The 24,652-nt window shown below is 46.0% G+C and overlaps 2 protein-coding genes across 4 annotated transcripts in view; both read left to right on the forward strand.

Moving 5' to 3' along the window:
- Positions 1 to 24,652, forward strand: part of LOC137425091 (uncharacterized) — an 891,893-nt gene that overhangs the window by 353,683 nt on the left and 513,558 nt on the right. The window lies entirely within an intron of this gene.
- DHCR24 (24-dehydrocholesterol reductase) lies at positions 1,296 to 21,277 on the forward strand. Of its 3 annotated transcripts, none has more exons than XM_078772974.1 (9): positions 1,296 to 1,719; positions 5,243 to 5,398; positions 5,509 to 5,614; positions 10,623 to 10,741; positions 10,855 to 11,121; positions 11,688 to 11,831; positions 16,596 to 16,793; positions 18,110 to 18,288; positions 20,193 to 21,277. In XM_078772974.1, the coding sequence occupies exons 1-9, from the start codon at positions 1,483 to 1,485 to the stop codon at positions 20,344 to 20,346; spliced, it is 1,560 nt and encodes a 519-aa protein (XP_078629100.1). In that variant the 5' UTR covers positions 1,296 to 1,482; the 3' UTR covers positions 20,347 to 21,277. The 3 variants fall into 3 exon arrangements, with proteins under 3 accessions (XP_078629100.1, XP_078629104.1, XP_078629114.1); XM_078772978.1 differs by having other exon boundaries at positions 16,662 to 16,793; XM_078772988.1 differs by lacking the exon at positions 16,596 to 16,793.

Here is a 24,652-nt window from a genome sequence, read left to right on the forward strand (position 1 = left end):
ATTTCATGGACCAAACCATTTCATGTAAATAGAGGGGGGGATATAATTTTAGATATAGATATAGTACGGGCATGCCCTAGTAATAATAATAATAATAAGAACCTTGGGCCGAATCTCGCGCTTCACCAGTGCGCGTGCGCGAATTTACGTCACGTCGGCAGCGAGAAGGGGTTCCCCAACACGAACCAATCAGGAACTGCCACGTCACACTTATATGATCTCAGAATTCCTGTGACAGGAATTCGCGTTACACTGGCTGGAAGTCATTCGCTAGAGGCGCTTCCTCAGCGCTAATAATCTTGAAGAACAATGGGCTTCCAGTGAGGTTCCTCTAATAAGGCCATTTTGTCCAACATTGCTGTGGTGCACTCCTGGGTTAATTTTTGTGTTTCGGCTTTAAATAGCAATCTTGATTTAATCGAAGTCACCTGAACTCGATGGGATGACCAAACTTGTATATGATTGGTGTCCTTGGTGTCCTTGTGTTTTATACTTCTCCCTCCTCCCCCCCCCCCCCTTTCCCACGCCTCCTCCCCCCAAGCCCTCTCCCTCCCACACTTCTCCCTGCTCTCAAATGTTGTGGTTGTGTGCTTCCCCTTCTCTCCCCATCTTGTTTTCCGCTCCCTCTTTTTATATATTTTGTTTGTCTGGTTGATTTGTTTGTGAAGTAAATGTTAGCTCTTTCATGAGCCTCGATTCAGTATACAAAAAAAAACAAAAACAAAAAACGATTTGATTATGACTGACAAGAGTTGAAACGAGCAGTTTTAAGCCTCTGCTCTTCTGAGGATATAACATTTCCAAGTCTGTGACCATGGGGTGTCTGAGCAGAACATGCTGGATCCCCCCTCCCCGTCTCTGCAGACACAAACTTGTGGACCCGCTGTTCAGAGAGTTTCTGGGTTAAAAGGTTCAAAACCTCACTTACTCTCTGGATTTCTCCAGCTCGACAATCACTGATCCTCATCTCTTTTGAATCACAAATTTCATAGGAACAGGGCGGATCGACATGGCGACAGCCAATGGGATCAGCTCTTTTCACTATCCACAGGCCACAGCTACATCGTGGGTAGTAGAATCAATTCAGTCGAGAGAGAAGACGTCGTGGTTCATAACACGTGTCTCTGTGAACCGAGCGATCATTTTCGAGAAAGAACGGGTTCAAATTCCTGATTCCACGACACGAAGAACGTCCGTTACTTCTGTCCGCTCAAACACGTGAAACGTGGTTCGATCTGTGACGGCTGTGATTGGCTGCACTTGCTGTCATTCGGGCTGAGGCCCCGCCCCTAGGTGCACTATGAGTGGAAGAGGCGTGGCTATCGGCGAGACTTCGCACTGTTGAACGATAAAATATGAGCCCACCTTGTGGGGGCACCTTCACACTCGGTTCGAACCTTCACAGTACAGAGAGCAAATACATGAAAACAACGTTCGGTGAGGAGGGGTGAGTGAAACCCAAGCCAAAGGCTCCCCGTGCTCATGGAGGCTTCCTATTGGTGTGTTGTTGCGCTGGCCGTGGTGGCTTTTCTGTTGTGGATGCGCCTGAGGGGGCTCGAGTACGTGCTGGTGCATCAGCGATGGGTGCTCGTGTGCTTCGCTCTGCTGCCGCTCTCGGCTGCTTTCGACGTCTTCTCACGGCTTCGTACCTCCCTCATCTTGCGCATGCGCAGTGCGCCCCTTCAGCACACACGGCGGGTTCAACATGTGCAGCAACAGGTGCAATAGATTCACAAATGAAACACCAGCTCGCGCAGCTTGTTTTCTGTGCAAGATACAGTATAATCTCATTGAAGAGTGCGGAGATGGGATAAAAAGGCGAATTAACGGTGTGGCTCCAGTTGGTAAGAAAAGAAAAGGAATGAATGAATCAGGAAAGGAGGAGAGAAGGAATGGCAGGTAATATTGCACTAACCAGTAACCTGCAAGAGGGTAAGGTTAGGTCGAGTTAATGGGGGTAGTAAAGATCACAGGTAGGGTTGGGGTAATGTTCATCCTGAGATGGAAGTCGTCCTGAGATAGCGTTGAAGACTCCTAGAATGTAATCCTGAGATGGTAGTGGTCTTGACATGGTCGTGGTCATGACATTGTAGTGGTCCTGAGATGGTAGTGGTCCTAAGATGGTAGTCGTCCTGAGATGGTAGTGGTCCAAAGCTGAAGGTAGTCCTGAGATGGAAGTCGTCCTGAGATGGAAGTCGCCCTGAGATGGTAGTCGTCCTGAGATGATAGTGGTCCTAAGATGATGGTAGTCCTGAGATGGAAGTCGTCCTGAGATGGAAGTCGTCCTGAGATGGTAGTCGTCCTGAGATGGTAGTGGTCCTAAGATGGTAGTCGCCCTGAGATGGTAGTGGTCCTAAGATGATGGTAGTCCTGAGATGGTAGTCGTACTGAGATGGTAGTCATTCTGAGATGGTAGTGGTTCTGACATGGTAGTGGTCCTGGCGTGGTAGTCGGCCTGAGATGGTAGTCGTCCTGAGATGCTAGTCGTCCTAAGATGGTAGTCGTCCTGAGATGGTAGTCCTGAGATAGAAGTCGTCCTGAGATGGTAGTCGCCCTGAGATGGTAGTGGTCCTAAGATGATGGTAGTCCTGAGATGGTAGTCGTCCTGAGATGGTAGTGGTTCTGACATGGTAGTGGTCCTGGCGTGGTAGTCGTCCTGAGATGGTAGTCGTCCTGAGATGGTAGTCGTCCTAAGATGGTAGTCGTCCTGAGATGGTAGTCCTGAAATGGAAGTCGACCTGAGATGGAAGTCCTGAGATGGTAGTCGTCCTGAGATGATAGTCCTGAGATGGAAGTCGTCCTAAGATGGAAGTCGTCCTAAGATGTTAGTCGTCCTGAGATGGTAGTGGTCCTAAGATGGTAGTGGTCCTAAGATGGTAGTCGTCCTGAGATGGTAGTCCTGAGATGTAAGTCGTCCTGAGATGGAAGTCGTCCTGAGATGGAAGTCGTCCTGAGATGGTAGTCGCCCTGAGATGGTAGTGGTACTAAGATGATGGTAGTCCTGAGATGGTAGTCATCCTGAGATGGTAGTCATCCTGAGATGGTAGTGGTTCTGACATGGTAGTGGTCCTGGCGTGGTAGTCCTGAGATGGTAGTCGTCCTGAGATGGTAGTCGTCCTAAGATGGAAGTCGTCCTGAGATGGTAGTCGTCCTGAGATGGTAGTGGTCCTAAGATGGTAGTCCTGAGATGGTAGTGGTCCTGAGATGGTAGTGGTCCTGAGATGGTCGTCGTCCTAAGATGGTAGTCGTCCTGAGATGGTAGTGGTCCTGAGATGGTCGTCGTCCTAAGATGGTAGTCGTCCTGAGATGGTAGTCGTCCTGAGATGGTAGTGGTCCTGAGATGGTAGTGGTCCTGAGATGGTAGTCGTCCTAAGATGGAAGTCGTCCTGAGATGTTAGTCGTCCTGAGATGGTAGTGGTCCTAAGATGGTAGTCGTCCTGAGATGGTAGTCGTCCTGAGATGGTAGTCGTCCTGAGATGGTAGTGGTCCTGAGATGGCAGTGGTCCTGAGATGGCAGTCGTCCTGAGATGATCGTGGTCCTAAGATGGTAGTCGTCCTGAGATGGTAGTGGTCCTGAGATGGTAGTGCACCACCTACTTGAAGCCATAGTGTCCTCAAATAAAGAGTGATTGAACCGTTTCTGGTACGCAGTTTCACAAACGTGTGAAAAGTGTAACGAGTTCAGGTGGTGCCCGAAGGTTGGATTTTGGGAGTTTAACCAGGAGAGTTTGCTGGAAGAACGGATGCATCCTAGAGGAGTTGGTGAGGGTTGAGAGAGCAGAGAAAGTGTTTCCTTTCCACATTCCGCCTCCCCAACGTCTCACCCCCTTTTCCGCTTCCCCAGCACTCTGTCCCCTTTGCACTTCCACATTGTCCTGCCCACATTCTGCTTCCTCATTGTCCCTGTTGTCTCTGCTTCACCATTCTTCCACACTCTTTGCTTCCCCAGTATTCCAATCCCTCTCTGTTTCCTCTGCTTTCCACCCCTCAATGCTCATCCCACGCACCATTGCACATCCTCCCTCTTCCCCGTTTCCACACTATCCACCTCCGCTGCTCCTCCTCCCATCTTTCCCATTCCTTGCAAACAGTGCCTACTCCCTAATCTTCCTAAATCTGTACTGCCAACATCCATGGTATTCACTCCAATGTGACATCTCTTAACCCAAGCTGCCCCCGATAAACCTCGCATTACCTGCCTAACAGAATCCTTCCTCCCACAGGAGGTCCCTGATTCCTCTCCTGACACGGTGTCTCTCCCTGTTTATTGTCTTTTCCGGTTTAGCAGGCCTGAATCCCGGCCCGGTGGTGGAGTCCCACTGTACATCAAGAACTCGATTTCCCACTATCCGTGTACAACCCCTTCCCCTCCTAACCCCCTGGAGTACCTTTATCTGTGCGTTATCCTCCTCAACCACCTCCTGTTTTCTGCAACATCCTCCGAACATGGATGACTCCATTTACATCTTCGTCTCCGCCAACATGGACCATCTTAACCACTCATCCAAAATCTTTTCTCCTCATGTGCGGTGATTTCAACTGTGATCATGCCAATTGTTTGGGTGTTGGCACCTCTTCAACCAGCCATGGAATTGCAGCAAAGGACTTCTGTGACTCCGTGGGCCTCATCCAATCAGTGAACTTTCCAACCTGGATTTCTCCCAATGGAACCTCCTCCCTTCTGGATTTGGAAATGACGAACTTGGTTGGTAATGACGAATTTTTAGACAAATGTCTCCTGTTCCTCTTCTTCTGCTCCAATATGTTCCTCGTCTTGTGCGAGTCAACATCTTTCTCGGCACCGCAGAGTCTGACAGTTCATTCAAGCTCCCTCTCCCGTTACGATTGGTCCTCAATTTCCACCTCTCCTGATATTACTACTGCATGGGAATCCTTCCACAAAGCTTGCTTTCCCTTATGTACAGATTTTTTACCATCTTATCTGCAGTTATCATACCTATATCCTCTTGACCTTAGTACAGAGAATCCAGTGGTGAGGCAGTTGCCTTTAAACATCTTACCTTCTCTTCCTGGAAGACACATCCAATCGTAGAACACCTGAGATAGTCTTGTGTGCGTACCTCCATCTAGGCCATCCCATCCACCCCACAATATTGCATTTGTGTCTAAAGTTGTAACCTCATTCATCAAGATGCAGCTTCATTGGAATTATGTATACAGTTTCTGACATGTTAAATTTGTTTTAAGGTAACACCTCAAACTTTACCTTTTTGCATTTCAGGTGCTAAAATGGAGAGAAGATCGTACCAGGACGCCCATGTGCACCGGCCGTCCAGGATGGCTCACAATCTCCCTTCGTGTCGGTAAATACAAAAAGACCAACTACAAGATCTACGTCAACCTCATGGACATTCTGGAAGTAGACACTGAGAAGAAGGTGGTTATCACTTTTGTTCTTCTCTCACCTCTGGAGTTTGTTTGCCATCTTTCCCTCCATCAATCCAATATTTCATGTTGTCTTGAATACGACTGGTCTCTTTTTTTTAGATGATACGTGTCGAGCCATTGGTCAATATGGGTCAGGTAACCGCTCGACTGAATCCAATTGGCTGGACATTGCCAGTTGTCCCAGAGCTGGATGACCTGACAGTAGGTGGGTGCCACTGCTATTATTTATTTATTAAACTATTAACTACATTGCTGAATTCCACCATTTGTGGTCGTTTTCTTGCACATGATTATATATTTTAGCAAAATAAGTCCATCTGTCGCATAGGCAATATTTTATATTTGTACTTTTTCAACAGGAACTAAAATGTAGTAATGGTGGAGAAGAGGCATTTTAAACCTTGGCGACATGATATTTGCTTCTCCAGCTGGAATATCAACAGATTCATTTGGATTTGATCACAATATCATGAAGCAAAAGCTCAGATGGGAAAACCAAATGAACCAAATGTCTTGATGGTCCATCTCACCATCTCACTACAACCTGCTCACAGGTGATCTCACCTGCTCACGCGATCTGTGATGAACACTGGAGTCCCTCAATGACAAAACACTAGAGAAGTCCAAAAAAAAGGCAACATTACATCTCACATACTTCTGGAGTCATGGGTCAGAGTTGGAAAAACATATTGTTTACAATAAATATAAGGCAGGTCAGGAGCTTGGTGCCAGGAGGACCTCACCCTTTATAAAGGGAAGAGGAGGACAACAGCAGCAAATATAGATATATATATTCACAAACAAAACACAGTCTGTTTGTACAGATGTCTGTCCCCTTTCATAAGGGTAGGTCTTAAAGGCCAATCTTTTAACACGAACGTATGTTCACTATGGTCTATTTTTGAGGATAAAACAAACTCGTCAAGCATATTATATAAAAGAGTAATTATGTCCCTTCAGCTGGACTTGAAGACGATGGTTTGCAAACCGAGCCTCAAGGTTGGTGTACAGAAGCGCTTTTTTTTTTTCTTTTTCTTTTTTTTACGGAGTAGCCCATAGGTCAAAGCCGTCTAGAACAGTGTTGTTTATCCGTATATATGTATGTATGTATGTATATCCCTCACAATCTGTATGTCACACCAATCAGAGCTGAGGATCTCGTAACCTGAAAGGAGTGATGTGATTACGTCTGTGATGTCATTGTGGCGTACGCCATTTTGATACCTCTGCCGTTCAGGCCGAAAATATCTTCGAACCTGTCATATACAGTCACGTGAAAAAGTAAGTACACCCCATGTAAAGTTTTGACTTTTTCAACATATTTCAACACACAGCTATTTCATCTTCATTTCAACAATATTGACAGATAAAGGTGATATAATATAACAAATATCATGAAACATTTACATTTTGTAGTCCATTGTATAATTTAAATAAACATGAATGCAAATTTCGCATGTGGAAAAAGTAAGTACACCCTTGGCTCTAATAGGTGGTATTGCCCCCTTTGGCAGAAACAACCTCAAGTAGGCGTTTCTTATAACTGTCTACCAGTCTCTGATATCGACTGGGAGAAATTTTTTCACACTCCTCCATGCAGAATTCTTTCAGCTGTGCAAAGTTTGAGGGGTTTCTTGCATGCACAGCTCGTTTCAAATCTCCCCTCAACATCTCGATGGGATTTAGATCCAGGCTTTGACTTGGCCATTCCAGAACCCTCCATTTCTTTCTTTTCAGCCATTCCGAGTTGGTATGTTTAGGGTCATTGTCATGTTGCAAGGTCCACCTTTGGTTGAGCTTCAACTTTCCGACAGATGGCCTCACATTATCCTCAAGCACCCTCTGGTACAATGAAGAATTCATAGTGGATTATATGATAGTGAGCTGCCCAGGCCCTGATGCAGCAAAGCTGCCCCAAACCATAATATTTCCACCACCATGCTTTACAGTTGGTATCAGGTTCTTGTGGTCAAATGCTGTATTTGGTTTTCGCCAAACATGTCCTCTGGTACTGTGGCCAAATAGCTCTACCTTTGACTCATCTGTCCAGAGCACATTGTTCCAGAAGTGCTGGTCTTTGCCGAGGTGTTCATTGGCAAACTTTAGTCTTGCCCTGATGTTCTTTCTGGACAGCAAAGGTTTCCTCCTGGCACACCTCCCATGTAGATTAAATTTGTGCAGCCTCTTTCTAATGGTAGACTCATGCACTTTGACATCAACAGTGGCAAGAGCTACCTGTAGGTCCCATGATGACATTCTGGGGTTCTTAGAGACTTCTTTCAGCATCTTGCGGTCTGCTCTCGGGCTGAACTTGCTGGGGCGGCCTGGCCTGATCAAGTTGGCAGTTGTTTGGAATCTTCTCCACTTGTAGATGATCTTCTGGACAGTCGAATGATTGATTTCAAATTGTTTGGAGATGTTTTTAAATCCCTTCCCAGACTCGTCGGCATCTATAACCTTCTTTCTGAAGGCCTCAGAGAGCTCTTTTGATCTAGGCATGGTGACGCCACACACTTCAACAACAAAGAGCAAACCAAACGAAATGTCTGAGGTTTAAATAAGACAGGTTCCTCCAAGGTACTCTCTAACGATGTTCTAATCATTTGCACCTGAGCTGGTGCACCTGATTCTAATTTTAGGTATTTGAAGTAGTGATAAATATAGGGGTGTACTTACTTTTTCCACATGTGAAATTAGCATTTATGTTTATTTCAATTATACAATGGACTACAAAATGTAAATGTTTCATGATATTTGTTATGTTATATCACCTTTATCTATCAATATTGTTGAAATGAAGATCAAATAGCTATATGTTGAAAAAGTCAAAACTTTACATGGGGTGTACTTACTTTTTCACGTGACTGTATCACAATCGTCATGTTCTATCTTTACGTTTTCCATTCCGTGTGAAACACAAAAAAACCGATTGTTAGAATTGCCATCAAATATCGAAAGCATCGGCGTTACATGTCTGCCAACGACACAGTACGTATAGGCATTAGGCTTCATGCCTTCATGTCTCACCTTCAGGCTTCTTAGGACAAAGTAGCCTCGGTTTATTAATACAGTAGTATCGTCTTCATAAAAATAATAATCATGTTAATAATAATAATATAGTAAATATAATTGCAACACTGCAATCTCTTTGTCGTGACTGCAAAGTTACTGGATTGAAGCGTTATACTCAATGTTTTTGCGGTTATCATCAATGTTCACTCAACTTATAGAATAAATCATATGGTGTCTTAATGCAATCTCTTCACTTCCATGGTGACAGACAGCTTAGAGACTTACAGTACTTCAAAATAATTTAATACATATACATTTATTTGCTAACTGGTATGTCCACCCAGTTCATACTATCCTGTTCAACTAAAATATCAAACAAGCCCGGCTATGGCGCTGTTAGACTTTCGGTCTTGTCTTTAAATAACAATAAATAAAGTGAAATTACGCATAAAAATATGCACGACTAAATTAAAATACGCAGGGCGGTGAAATTCGCTACAAGTGATGTGCAATGCGTGCAGAGTAAAACGAGTCTTCATTTACATTTGTAGAATGTCTAATAAATAAAGAAGATATAAGCATACCTGAAACAAGGCCGAGGCTTCAGACTTTGACATGCTCACGAGGCTGCACCATCGAATAAACTGTTCCAACCTGTATTTTTGATGGGTTATTACTAGTATGTGTAGGGTGTTTCAAAAAGAGTGATATAACTTTAAACGTTTATTTACAAAGAAACAGAAACCTCAGGAACGTGAACCAAACATTTCTTGAAAGCTTATGGCATGGTATTTTCTGTCACTGATTGCTATTGCAGGAAGTCACTGCTAGAGTTGGTGAGAGCCCAAGGTCTGAAATTGGCATTTATGCAAAATTGATCCTGACAGACCGTTTAGACAGGCATTGATCCTGACTCCAAAGTTCTGTCCAACTTTCCTGGAGGTCTCAGGTGGTTCTGCCCCCCCCCCCCCAGACAATGTTGTTGTGGTTGTTGATGGCACCATTCAAGTGGAAATGGGCTTTATTACTGAACCACATCAGGTTGATCCAGTTTGGGTACCGCTCCATCCTGTCACTGAGCCAATTCCACATGTCAAGTCTCCGTCTCATGTCATCCTGACTCAGTTTATGCCTAATAGAGATGATGTATGGGGAAAGCTTCAGTTCCTTTGTGAGGATATGCCAGACTGATGTTGGTTTGATGCCCAGCTCCTGGCAGTGCCGGCAGTGGGACTTCTTGGGACTGTGCACTGCAGAATCCCACACGGCGTCAATGTTGGCTTGGCTCATGGTTACTGATGCTGGCCTACCACTGTTGCCCTTGTTCTGGTTGTGCACTGTACCCTTGTGCTCAAAATGTTTCACAATACGTTGAATGGCACAATTTGTGGGTCCATCACATGTTCTGAGATCGTATTCCTGGCAGAACCTCCGGTGGGTGTCGACATATGATTTACTCTCATACCACAGAGCCACCACTTTTGTCTTCTGCTCCACTGTCAATGGCATAGTTCACCTATGGAGCTAGAAATCCCAGGGAACAAATACCACGATAACACCACCAAACTCTGAAAAGGAAGACGGTACAGGTGAAAAAACGTAGAAATGACAGGAAGTCAAAGTTGTATCAATCTTTTTGAAACACCCTATATGTATATGGGGTTGTTTTTGTGTTTGTTTGACTTTGATGTATGCATTCCTGAACTGCTGGAAGGAATGAGTTGAAAACTGTTGGTTGTACTCGTGGTGTGCACTGGGAGCGTTTTAGGCATAAAAAAAAGTAATAGTCCTGTGGTTCACGGTTGGGGAAGCATCCCAATTCTCTCTATGTAAATGTGTATCACGCCACCTGGAGACCTAGGCCATGACTCATGCAAATGTTTGTATCCCCAGGTGGCCTGGCCATATCTGCCTGTTTTGTACATAATTCCTGAAAATTCCGAAGAGTTCTTACATGTGGGAGCCCTGAAGACCATATAACCGCACTCGTATATGACCAACTCCAAATTGCATATGTATTTAGACATCATAGCAGTTGGAGAATTAGTCCATCTGTGAGAATTTGGTTCTTTGCTTTATTGGCCTATAACATACACTGTTTGGTAATTAGTTGTTAATATCAATGTGTAAGCTTTAGATATTGTCTGAGAAAGACTGTTTCGATAAGTGACACCGATGCTTGTGGATGGTCCATGAAACAGGAGGACTGATCATGGGGACAGGCCTTGAGACGTCATCACACAAGTACGGACTGTTCCAGCACATCTGCCTGGCTTATGAACTGGTCCTTGCAGATGGAAGCTTTGTTCGATGTTCAGAGGTATCCAAACAATTCCAAAGATGGACCTTGAATAAAATAGAAAATGGTTGTCCCCTCTGGAGTCGAAATGCTGTATGAATGTTGAACCTGCTCCTGATCTTTCACTCTGGCAGAAAGAAAACCCCGACCTCTTCGCTGCTGTACCCTGGTCCTACGGTACCCTGGGCTTCCTAGTGGCTGCTGAGCTGCGCATGGTCCCAGCGCTGCACTTTGTCCGCCTGCACTATATGCCCGTGCACGGTCGCACAGCTCTGTGTCAGGCACTGGAGCGTGAGAGCGGACCCACCGCTGGACATGACTTTGTTGAAGCAATTGTATTTTCTGCTGACAAAGCTGTTGTTATGACTGGAGTCATGACGAATGACCCTGAGCCTGGAAAGGTGAATCCTTTTCACCGCTCAGTCCAAATTGGGCTAAGGGGTATTGTCATCACGGGCGTCGTCCGGGCTTCCGTCAACTTTTGGTTTCCGTCAATTTCAAGGAGAACGGCTTGTCCGATTAAATTCATTTTTGCAGTGTGTGTTGGGGTTGAGTAGAGGATGGTTCCTTTCAAAAATGGGCGTGCTGCGATTTTCAATATGGCCGCCACGGTAGCCATCTTGAAATTGGTTTCCGTCAATTTCGAGCAGAACGGCTTGTCCGATTAAATTCATTTTTGCAGTGTGTGTTGGGGTTGAGTAGAGGAAGGTTCCTTTCGAAAATGGGCGCGCTGCGATTTTCAATATGGCCGCCACGGCAGCCATCTTGAATTTGGTTTCCACCATGCATGGGCTGAGGGGTCACGCCCGCTTTGCGGTGCTATTTTTTATCTTACAGATGGAGTAATAGAGCAAATCAATTATCCAGTTATCCAAGTTTAGCTGATGTTTTTATTTCTTTTGAAGCGAGCATATTCTTCCATTTTGTGATTTTTCTGTCTTCCGGTTTTGTTGTGTCGTCTGTACAGGTGAATTGCATCAGTCGTTATTGGAAGCCTTGGTTTTACAAACATGTTGAAGGTTTTCTCCGAGAGGGCCGCAGTGCAGTGGAGTACATTCCGCTCCGGCAGTACTACCACCGGCACACGCGTAGCATCTTCTGGGAACTGCAGGTTTTTATGGAGACACAGCGCCATATGGAGATTGCTTCTGTGTGCGGTGTTGCTCAACAATGCTTTGGATACCTTCGCATTTACTGCCATTGATCAGATAAATATTTGGTGCGAGCTGCAGCATGCGCAATGGGCCTCATTTAGCATTCATACCTCATTTTGAAGGTACAGTTTTGTACAGGTTCACCTGACCATTTAAACAAGGCACCACCCTTCCATGACAGTGTGGGGTCTTTTGTGCCATGACAGTGTGGGGTCTTTTGTGCCATGACAGTGTGGGGTATTTTGTGCCATGACAGTGTGGGGTATTTTGTGCCATGACAGTGTGGGGTCTTTTGTGCCATGACAGTGTGGGGTCTTTTGTGCCATGACAGTGTGGGATCTTTTGTGCCATGACAGTGTGGGGTCTTTTGTGCCATGACAGTGTGGGGTCTTTTGTGCCATGACAGTGTGGGAGCTTTTGTGCCATGACAGTGTGGGGTCTTTAGTGCCATGACAGTGTGGGGTCTTTTGTGCCATGACAGTGTGGGGTCTTTTGTGCCATGACAGTGTGGGGTCTTTTGTGCCATGACAGTGTGGGGTCTTTTGTGCCATGACAGTGTGGGGTCTTTTGTGCCATGACAGTGTGGGCTGAACAGTTTACATTTTGTATCCATCCCACTGATTGGTCGGATCTGGATCTGGATCTGGACCTTAAATAAAATATAATCAGCTCGTTCTTGTCACCTACCCAACTCATCCACCAAGTTTCGTCCGAATCTGTCCATAGCTCTTTAATATTGTTATGTCAGGGGGTAGAGGAATACATAGATGTAGGTAGATCTGTGTAGGTCGAATGCTCCGGAATGTCACGATAGCTAGAACCCACTATGTACCTTTAAGTTAGTATGTGTAGGCGTACACGGGATAATTGCATATGTGTTTCCTGTACGGGGACAGGAAGTGCTAAGTAATCAGGGCGATAAGGGTAACTTTGTGTGTTTTCCCACCTCTGTGTTCAATCCAATGTCCCTTTTGGCACCGCACCAAGACAGTAGGAATTCATTCCCATAGCACACCCACATTAATTAATTCCCTTCCCTTTCACATCAATAACATAACACCAACCAAAACGGGTAGGCTGAGACACGCCCTGCTGAGACACGATGAAAAGGGGGCGGATCTTTTGACATCATGGACGTCACGGGAAGGCGGACCGATGGACGTCATGAGAGGGCGGGACGGGGACGTGAGGGAAGTGACGACACGAAGAAGAAGAAGAGTTGGACATGAGGCAGAGCAGACGCCATTTTCGGAGAGCTGAGAGAAATCAGTAGTGATAGAGTGCGCTGGACATTTCCCTCTCGTTCCTTCCTGCCTTCGTTCTCTCCCATCTTCCCTGCGATCGGATCGCGTGCTTGCGTGGGCGGCTGTTGTGCCGAGGTTCGCCCCATTGGTGGCCGCGTTCATGGCCTCGTGCGTACCATCGCCAACCACCCACGATCTCCATCGCCGAGCAGGGACGACCGGCTGGAACCGTGGCCCTTTGGACGGGGCGGAGCGTTCGAGAGTCGCGGTGCGAGAGGACCGGGCCCGGCGAGCGAGTCGCGTCGGGGAGACCCCCTTCCCGCCCACGTGTCGGGGCCCAGCTGTCCGAGGCCTGCACTATCTCCACATCACGCTCCCGAGCGAGCAAAGCTAAGAACGCACCACACACACACACCCCCTCTTTGTTCATTTCGTCGTCTGCCCTGTGGTTTGTTTAATAAGTCTGTCGAGTGGGAGTACTCCATATAGGGGGGTTAGATTATCATACTCATAGCGCGGCATTTCTTTGTTCTCGGAACCGTTAATAAATTGTATTATTTTCTGTATATACTTCAACGCAGTTTTCCGTGTGATTTATTTAATTTGCAGCAGCATTGGAGACGCCCCGAGAACAGGTAAGACTGCAGGGGTCTTGTGCCGCCCCTCCACCCCACGCAATTTTGTATAGCTGTCTATCCGAGTCCGCCATTGAGTTTTCGCCTCGAGAGCCAAGGCCTTTGCGCTCGGCTTCCGTGACCACCTGATTTTCATCAGAGGCGGCCACACGACAATATATCGTGCTTTAGTTTCTAGCCCCATCACTCAATGGTGAAGAATCACTTTTTTAAATTCTTGTATCCAGATCTAGATCTTTACCAAAACCTAATCAATTTGAGCTTGTCACATATCCAACAGGTCCACCAAATTTCGGCCGAATCTAGCCACAACTTGTTGAGATATCCTGCTCAATGACAGACAGACAGACAAACAAAGGTGAAAACATAACCTCTGTCTACCTTTGGTGGTGGAGTTAATGAATGGTTTTATTATCAAAACATCGCAGCCATAATGCTGAATTGCCAATACTTTACAAGATAAAAACTGACAATCTTAACATAAAGCAACATATTGTTACGCAACTGTGATTAACACCACAGTTACGGATGGCCGATTTGCGAGACTTTAACTCCCGAGGCGAACACTCAATGGCGGACTCAAGTTCAACACAAACGCGCGGAATGGCGGGACACAGCGAAGGCTCCGCAACCTTACCTATTAAAATCAAACACCCAGGAAAACTGCGTTCAGATATATATACAGAAAATAATATAAGGATTTATTATCGAATAGTAATACAGTGAAAAAGCCGCGCCGGTAAATCTAATAACTCTAAATCGGGACGTCCCCACACGACTGACAGCAAACACGATACGAGGGAGATTATGAATACAAAAATAACACGTCACGTCGTTCAAATGTACGCGGATGCGGCTTATCTGTCTTTCGTCGTCTGGCGTGGCGGCCGTCCAACACCGCTCCTTTTGGCCCGATCGCACACCACCAGGTCCTTCGCTCCAAGCTCCACGAGGCCCCGCTCCAAGCACCACGCGTCCGACGCGTGGCCAGCAGCTTCACACGAGGACGATCTCCACAAGGCCCGTGCACCAATGGTTCAACGGAGGGCTCGACTTGCAACGAACTGCTGCGAACTGCCGCGTGCTCTGTGGGCTTGGTGTGCTCGGTGTGTGAACGAACTCTCCACCAACTGCCTTCGGGGAGCTTTTCCACCAACTGCCTTCGGGGAGCTTTTCCACCAACTGTGTCTCTGCGTCGACTGTGTGCTCCAACCAACTCCTACGAACTCTCTGGTGTCTGCCTGCGTCTGCCACGAACTCAACTTCGTCTCCTGAACTGCCTGCGTCTGCCCGCGTCTGCCCCAACGAACTCAACTCCTGAAATGGCGTCCGACCGTCGCATATATTGGTGGCCGATGACGTCACATTGGCGCACTCCTCAGCCAATCATAGCCTCCCAACTCGCCCAGGTCACGCCCTCTGCGGCATGCGACTCCTGACATCTCCCGTCCGTGACCCCGCGGTCCTGGTGTAACACGTGCCAGCGAGGTTGGTAGGCCTTTTAGGTGCGAACGGCGGCGGCCAACCGTGGCGGTGTTTTTGGCCTGGTTTCCTGTCTATTTATTACGAAGTCAATGTCAGGGAAAGGGAATTATTTAATGTTGCGCTAAGGACCTAACTAATGTTTATGTGGTTTGCAGTGCCATAATGGACAAAGGTTTGACTACCAGGTGAGACTCACAGGGGCGTTACCTTTAATCCCTCACTATTTAACACTCGGACCTCCAGGTAGATCCACAATCATACATCTTACCCCGACAAACGCCTAAACATCAAGAACTTATTACATGTAGAGTCCCTGTCACGACAGCCGAATACCTACCTATTCAGATCTACCTAGCTCTAGATATTGCTCTACCAAATTCATAACAATATACATAATCATAACAACACAATAACATAATCATAACCAAGCAACATATGAACCAAACCGTTGTCGTTGCATCATTGAGTGCACCGTCCATCATCGGTTCGTTAATCTGGGTGTCCCGTTTGCTGTCATTCATCGGTGGACGTTACAGATCCCAAGATGTCTTTCCCAAGAGCATGCCACTGTGTATGGCACTTGAGGGAAAATTCTAACTTCCTGCCCTAACCCTAACACCTTGCGACAGAGTGACAACCTTTTCAGGGCTGGTCCTCAGACATGGAAACATTCATGACTTGTGGACATCATGTGCTCCTTCAATGACAGTGAAGAAGAAGAGATAGTGAACTTTGATATTGAAGATATCAATATTGAATTGTTGATTTGAATTTACTGATACTGATTTACTGATGATACTGATGATTTACTGATTTTGATATTGTATTTGATATTACTGATATTGATATTGAAGTGAAGAAGAAGAAGAAGAAGAAGAACAAAATGTGAATAATTTGGTAATAAGATATTGCAGACAGAATATCTGGCTTTAATGATGTTCCCCCTAAAGTAAGATGTATTTGAAAAATTTGTGACTCCTGCTGACACAGCAATCAACGTCTTCAGTGAGATGAAGTGCTGCCAGGATATTAGGTTTTATGTTTAGCACAAGTGTCTCAGGAGGATGCAGGGGTCGCCTCAAGGGCGGTGTACACTTGCTTTTGAGTTACCAAGTCTGAGTTTGATCTCACGCTCTCTTTCAACATGGGATTGCCAGGTTGTCAGCAGTACCCTGGCAAGTTCCAATTTTCTGCCCTAATGGTGGCACTGCATCAGTGGCGCAGGTGCACCACAGTGATGATGAAATCAGCAAGGCGACTATTTAATTTATTCCCTTCCGCTATGCATTCTCTAATGATAACTGGCCCCATGAAGTGAAATCGGATCGGTACTTTTCACTCCCTCACGCATCTGCAGGACATTGTTCCATTTGGGAATAATTTGCTCTTTCGCCTCCTGCTTGGCTGGCTCATTCCACCTAAGATCGGATTGTTGAAGCTGACGCAGGGTGAGACAGTACGCCGGCTTTATGAAGAGCAACATGTCGTGCAGGACATGCTGCTTCCCTTGGACGACCTTGAGAACACACTGGACATCCTACACAAGGAGATTCGCGTAAGTCTAGAGATCGTTTGAGCTTTAGAGGAATTTCAGGAGTCTTTTGTGTAATGCTTTTTGGTTGCCTCTGAATTTTTTTTGTAAAAGCTAGCGTCGTGGAAGCGAAGCAAGGAAGGGAGTTGCAGGGAGTCGTGGAAGCAAGGGAGTTGCTCATTGAATGAGTTGCAAGGGAGTTGCTCATTGAGTAAGTTGCAAGGGAGTTTCTCATTAAGTAAGTTGCAAGGGAGTTGCTCATTGAATAAGTTGAGGTCATGAACCAGTTTCAATGAAGTGGGAAATGGTTGAGTTGAACAGCAGAGGTGTGAGGGTGAGGTTGAGGGTCATGATTAATGGAGGAGATCTGGTGGACAATATCGACATGCATATTCAGGATAATGGCACAGAAGACACAAATACACATCTTGCGTGATTGACAAGGACATTAGGAGATAATGGGCGAATCAATACAGTATATGGGTTTAGATCCTTGCATCACAGCAAAATGAGATCATACGGCAGAGAAAATCACCAAGTAGGTCAACTCATTATAGCGGTTGAACAAACAAACATGATGACCTGTCCCTATGCACATGTCCTTAATACAGGGAAGAAAGACCTAGAATGTACAGGTACACAAATGGGGGTTTACACCTTAAGCCCAAAATTGGGAGGCCCAAATGAAAAGGTAAAATATCAGAAATTGAAGGCTTTTTTTATTTGAAACGATTCATATAAACACCCGTTGAATCATATCACACGCAAATCATCAAAATCTAAACAGTACATGGCGCCCATTTTGAAAAAAGATTGAATTCTGCAAAACGGAAGCGGCCACTACACGTCTTTCTCAGTCGCACGTTTATGTGTGAAGAGTGCGCACCGAATCTGTAACAGGGGAAGCGGTCGCTACACCTGTTTCTCAGTGGCTTTGCACACGCTGCCATGTTACTTCGGAGCCGCACGTTTATATCGGAAGAGTTCGTCAGGAGTCGATCTTCTCTCTCCTGGTACATAGAATAAACAGTATTTGTAGAATTTCAACAAAAGCCACATCACTGTTCATATCGGTAAATATTATTCCATCGTGTTTGGAAAAACTGGAAAATTGGAAAACTTTGAAAATTGGGAAAAAATTGGAAAAACAATATAGCCTATTTTACTCCCGGGGTCCCAGGAATACCCACCCAAAATATCGTTGCGATCGGTTCAGCCGTTTTTGCGGTACCTTCAAACGGACGGACGGACATTTGGTGAAATATAGTAATGTAATCCTTACAAAAACAATAGGGTGCATTAAATACCCTTACAAGTAACTTCCTCACTTTCTTCTCCAGCTATACCCATTGTGGCTTTGCCCTTTCAAACTGCCTCCTGGCCGAGGAATGGTCCATCCTGCCGGCCAAGCCGAAGCCATGTACGTGGATGTTGGCGCATATGGCAACCCCCAGGCTGAAGGATACGTTGCTCAAGGGACAACACGTCGCCTGGAAGCATTTGTTAGAGAGCACCACGGGTACGTGGTTAACGTGTCAGCAAGGTTATGCTCAGTTACCATCGGAGGTGAAATCGGTGTAATGTTTCCATCATACAAAAGGCATGTTTGAGATCACCAGGTTAGTTAACTGAGTCGTACATTAAATATAATGAAGAACTAGTGTTGCTTGTGAAGGTCGTGTAGACTTGCATCTGTGGACAGGTAGAACATTGGATTAAATCAACAGGACATTGATTGAGGTATACTACCCACTGTGTAGAAAAAAAACAAAAAGCCGAGGTGTTGGGCCTTATCACTTCATCGGTCCATAACCCCAAGAGTTATTTTTCTCTGACTAAGGGTTAACTCCTGAATCATCAGCTTCTTTTGGCAGTAGCTAATTCTGTTGATTCCATCCACTCTATATAAAGTCCAACTGATTAATCTCTCTATCTCTCTCTATCTCTCTCTCTCTCTCTCTCTCTCTCTCTCTCTCTCTCTCGATCTCTCTCTCTCTCTCTCGATCTCTCTCGATCTCTCTCGATCTGTCTCGATCTCTCTCGATCTCTCTCGATCTCTCTCGATCTCTCTCGATCTCTCTCGATCTCTCTCGATCTCTCTCGATCTCTATCTCTCCCCCCCCCCCTTCTCTCTCCCTCTCTCTCTCTCCCATCCTCTCCCCTCTCTCTCCCTCCCTCTCTCTCCCCCTCCCCCTCCCTCTCTCTCTCTATCTCGATCTCTTCCCCCCCCCCCTTCTCTCTCTCTATCCCCCCCCCTTCTCTCTCTCTCTCTCTTCCCCTCTCTCTTCCCCTCTCTCTTCCCCTCTCTCTTCCCCTCTCTCTTCCCCTCTCTCTTCCCCTCTCTCTCCCCCCCTCTATCTCGATATCGATCTCGATCTCTTCCCCCCCCCTTCTCTCTCTCTTCCCGCCCCCTTCTCTCTCTCTCCCTCTCTCTCCCTCTCTCTCCCTCTCTCTCCCTCTCTCTCCCTCTCTCCCTCCCTCCCTCTCCCCTCTCTCTCCCTCCTCCTCCTCTCTCTCTCTCTCTCCATCCCTCTCTCTCTCTCCATCCCTCTCTCTCTCTCCATCCCTATCTCTCTCCATCGCTCTCTCTCTCCATCCCTCTCTCTCTCCATCCCTCTCTCTCTCCATCCCTCTCTCTCTCTCTCTCCATCCCTCTCTCTCCCTCTCTCTCTCCCTCTCCATCCCTCTCTCCATCCATCTCTCTCTCTCCATCCCTCTCTCTCTCTCCATCCCCCTCTCTCTCTCCATCCCTCTCTCTCTCCATCCCTCTCTCTCTCCATCCCTCTCTCTCTCTCCATCCCTCTCTCTCCATCCCTCTCTCTCCCTCTCTCTCTCCCTCTCCATCCCTCTCTCTCCACCCCCTCTCTCTCCATCCCCCCCCCCCCCTCTCTCTCTCTCTCTCTCTCTCTCTCTCTCTCCATTCCTCTCTCTCTCTCCATCCCTCTCTCACTCTCCATCCCTCTCACTCTCTCCATCCCTCTCTCTCTCCATCCCTCTCTCTCTCCATCCCTCTCTCTCTCCATCTCTCTCTCTCTCTCTCTCCATCCCTCTCTTTCTCCATCCCTCTCTCTCTCCATCCCTCTCCCTCTCTCTCCATCCCCTCACTCTCTCTCCATCTCTCTCTCTCTCTCTCTCTCCATCCCTCTCTCTCTCTCTCTCTCTCTCTCCATCCCTCTCTCTCTCTCTCTCCATCCCTCTCTCTCTCTCTCTCTCTCCATCCCTCTCTCTCTCTCTCTCTCCATCCCTCCCTCTCTCTCTCTCTCTCTCTCTCTCCATCCCTCTCTCTCTCTCTCTCCATCCCTCTCTCTCTCCATCCCTCTCTCTCTCCATCCCTCTCTCTCTCTCTCTCTCCATCCCTCTCTCTCTCCATCCCTCTCTCTCTCCATCCCTCTCTCTCTCCATCCCTCACTCCCTCACATGCAGGTTCCAGATGCTCTACGCTGATTGCTATATGAAATGCCACGAGTTCTGGCAAATGTTTGACCCTCACCTGTACCAGGAGATGCGGCAGCGCTTGGCCTGTCAAGAAGCCTTTCCAGAAGTCTACGACAAGATCTGCAAAGCTGCTCGCCACTGAATCCCAGTTTAGCTGCACATGATGAGATTTTTTCATTTTTTTTTGAACAAGGAATATCGGTTATGAAGTCCATAAGCGGCTGAAAGGTTGTTTTCTCATTGCAAGCGGCCAGTTAGGTGATATCCAGACTGACAAGACGGATTCATTGTGTCGTAGACTCTTGATTAGTTGATCAGATGAACAATCTTCTGACAGATTTTTATGATCATTAAAAAAACAAGACCGATGGTCTAATAATGGCATAGCCGGGTGTGTTTGATACTTTAGTTGGGCGATTATCAAATAATGTAAGTACGAAAAAAAAATTCAATAAATTCCGCATTCCTGTGCCACCTTCATTCGAACGTCAGGCATTGACAGCAGGTTCGTGAAGGACTTAAACAAAAATCGTACCCGTCTGAATTTTGCTATATCCAGTCAATGGTGAAACTGCAAAGGGGAATCCGCAAATGTCACGGATGGAAACCCGTACGTCATTTCCTCATTCTGCCTTAAACTCAATATCTATATTTTCATTCCAAACAGCATCGTTCATCATTCCTATCACAAATTAACACGATAGTATTAATGTATCAAATTAAATAATGATTGTATTGAGATATTATCAAACCAGCGAACAGTCGTCATCTGTTCACTTCCGGATTCCGGAGCAAGGTCCGTGTCAATCATTTATGAAATTGTATTGTTTTATTGTGGAATTTATGAAACCTCCTACCTTACATTCCACAAACGGTTATTGTATTTCCTTTTAGTAAAATATGCAACTATAATGGTTACGAACCGCTGTTCCCGTGTCATGTGACCAGATCCTCAGCTCTGATTGGTGGGTTTGTGAGGGACATACGGACAGACTAACGCTGTTCCAAACGACATTGCCATATGGGCTACACCACCGTAAAAATGAATAAAGCTTTTTTGTGCAATTATAAAAGTTTGACTCGAAGACTATTCATCTTAATGAGCATCCATAATACTCCATACACATTCTGGTTGAATGGAAATTAAATTTAACAAGCGTTACGCCTCGGTCCCCCGTCGGTGAAGTGATGTGAGTTGACAAAGTGGAAGACGCAAGGCGGCCATCTTGGATTTTGACGTGGCGACCCAATTTTCAAGAGCGTTCTCCCTTATGCGAAGATACACCCACACACCAGATTAGAAGTTGGTACTTCGCTTATTTTTCAAGATATTTCGCTCACAAGGTTCAGACATATATATATACATATATATGGTGGTGGCCATCTTGGATTTTGACGTGGCGACCCAATTTTCAATAGCTTTCTTCCTTATGCCTAGATACACCCACACACCAGATTAGAAGTTGGTACTTCGCTTATTTTTCAAGATATTCCACTCACAAGGTTCAGACATACATGGCGGTGGCCATCTTGGATTTTGACGTGGCGACCCAATTTTCAATATGGTTCTTCCTTATGCCTAGATACACCCACACACCAGATTAGAAGTTAGTAGTTCGTTTATTTTTCAAGATATCCCGCTCACAAGGTTCAGACATACATGGCGTCAGACATACATGGTGGCGGCCATCTTGGATTTTGACGTGGGTTGCACCCACACACCAAATTAGCATTCGGTCCTTCGCTTACACACGCATGCACGCACACACGCATGGATGGACGGACGGACGGACGCACACACGGATGGAGGGGAAAACCATAGTCCCCCTTTCGCTCCGCGGTGCGACGGGGGACAATAATGCTGTATGAAGAATTGTCTTGGATCTAAATTCCCACAAACATATTTGAATGTTTATTTTCAAGACTGACAGCCGGGTCTTTTATAAATACCACAAAAGTCACCAGAGGGAGCTGTCATACTACAGATATCAGAAATCTTGCGGATTCCTTCAACCTCATGTAATATGTACATTCATGAAAATATCATCTCGAGTTGCCCTTACTGTGCCATCACAACTTGCTAAACATTGCAAAGAAAAGTTTTTTTTGTGGCTGAAATTACATGCAAAATAAATAAATAAAGCCCTTTCATGCTCATTTACTTAGTAAATCCTCATTTACTAAGTAATGAATGCCTAAACAGGCCAGGTGGGTGTGTGGCAGGAGCCCCCCTGTTCAGGACCACGTCAACAAGTGCTGTTGTGGCACACGGGGGTTCATGGTCACCACTCCAGTGATGATGTGTTATGGTAGAAGGGGCGATCTACTCCATGTTGAGGGCCAGTGGGCTCCAAATGGAAACCGTTCTTGCATGTCCTTGCATTATGGTCCTGTGGGCTAGGATGTATGGGTTCTGTATGACCATACATTGTGGTCCTTTGTTCTTAAAGTACACGTGCTTAGCTTCGTTATAATGTTTTTATTTTATTTTACACGAGCAAGGGTACCCATCATTGATGAGCAACGCAGAGCCATTTCGTGATGGAAATATTTAGAGAGGAAGAAGGTGGGTAGAGAGAGGGGTGGGGGGAGCAGAGGGGGAGTGAAGTGGAGTGGATGGGGGTGGGGTGGGAGAAGGGAGGGTGAGGGAAAGGGGAGGAGGGGAAGGGAAGATAGTAGGAGGCAAGGCCTATACGAGGAGGATGAGGAACATTTAAGCATTACACCATGTAAAGTCACTCGACGTGAACAAGTGAACAGATTTTCACACAATTTGTTTTCACCGAGTCTTTATCTATCTTAGCGACCACGAGAAATGAAAACAGAAATCGAATGCTGTTAAAATGAGGATGTGAGGCTGTTCAAAGCAAAAACTGTTTACGCCAGAGGAAATCCTTGACAAAGTCATAAAATGCAATTTCTAAGCCATGCATCTGCAATCCTTATATAATCCAATAGCTCATGACTTCAGGCATGTGATGATGTGCACAACTTTAAACAAAAATTCATTTCGATGCCTTTATGAGGAGAAAACTGCACGTTCTAACAGCAGGAAAGGCCTACAACATGCTCCATGCCATAAATAAATCAAAGGTGAAAGGATCTTCACAGAATTTAACTTTTCACCGAGTCCAAACTACTTTAGCTAAAACCATCAATGAAAACAGAAATCGAATCGGAGTTTAAATGTCGATGTGAGCCCACCGGGAAGAAAAATGAATTTTTCACCAAAGGATCCAGGAAGTCATCAAATGCGATTTCTACAAAAGCGATGTGTACAGCGATTCGTAGGTACAAAGATCAGACTTTCGATGATATGAGTGAGAAAAGTGAAAACATTTATGTTGAGCTAGGATGACGATGTGTACTCGCCGGGTACCTAGGAATCGTGTAGAAACCATTGCGTCCTGTTTCAAGGCAAGGTGTGTTGAACAGGTGGAAAAAGCTGAACACCCCTGCGAGGGATAGCGGGCTGACCAAGGATAAAGCCTGTTTTTGTTTTAATTAAATAAACCGATTAATTATCTTCAAAGGTGGTGTTTAAACACACCCAAACACTCAGTTTTCATTCACGCACTCCCTTAGAGTTCGATAAGTATGCATGCAATGTTTGTGGCGACTTGGTTTCATGGTTTGGGAGTTATGGAGTAGACCCACACACACTGACTGACTGACTAACGGACACACGTTGCCTTTTATTATTATTATTATAGAAGACTAGGAAAGGTACCCGGCGTTGCAGGGCAACATTCAGTCCCTCTTCCCACCCTTCTCTTTCCTCTTCCCACCCGCTCCCATGCCTCCTCCAACACACACCAAACCCCCCCCCTCCCCCACACCCCTTCCCTCCAAACTCCCACCACACTAACCCTCCCTCCAGACCCACTCCCACTCCCACTCCTTCCCACTCATTCCATTCCCTCCGCCTCCCACCCCCATACCTCAGGACTCCCACCCCACCCTTTCCCCTCCCTCCTCCTACTTCCTCCCACCTCCTCCCTCCGGACTCGCCGGGTACTCTTGCTAGTTATAAATATTTTAAGCGAAAAGACAAATAAAGTCAATGGAAAGGTAAGAGAATGGTGAAATAATGGTGTTCCATTACTAAGCAGCTTGTAGAGCGCTCGCCAAGTGGCTCCAGGTCATGATGGCCTGGAAAATCCAATTTTGGTGAGCGCTGTGGAACAGGACAAGCGTCTGGATGCATTACTGACATGCTTCGTCTGGTTGTTTGTTATTTCCGTCACCGAAGCTGGACGGAGGTTTCACCTCTGTCTGTTTGTCTATGAGCATGATATCTCAAAAGGTTATGGATGGATTCAGACTAAACTTGGTGCACAGATTGTTTGTGTGACAAGGATGAATTGATTCGATTTTGGTGAAGATCCGGATTTGGATATGGGAATATTTTAAGTGATTCCTCACCATTGAGAGATGGGGCCAAAAAC

This window comes from Myxine glutinosa, chromosome 1, assembly GCF_964187855.1.
Source record: "Myxine glutinosa chromosome 1, kmMyxGlut1.1, whole genome shotgun sequence".
In the NCBI taxonomy this organism is placed as follows: Eukaryota; Metazoa; Chordata; class Myxini; order Myxiniformes; family Myxinidae; genus Myxine; species Myxine glutinosa.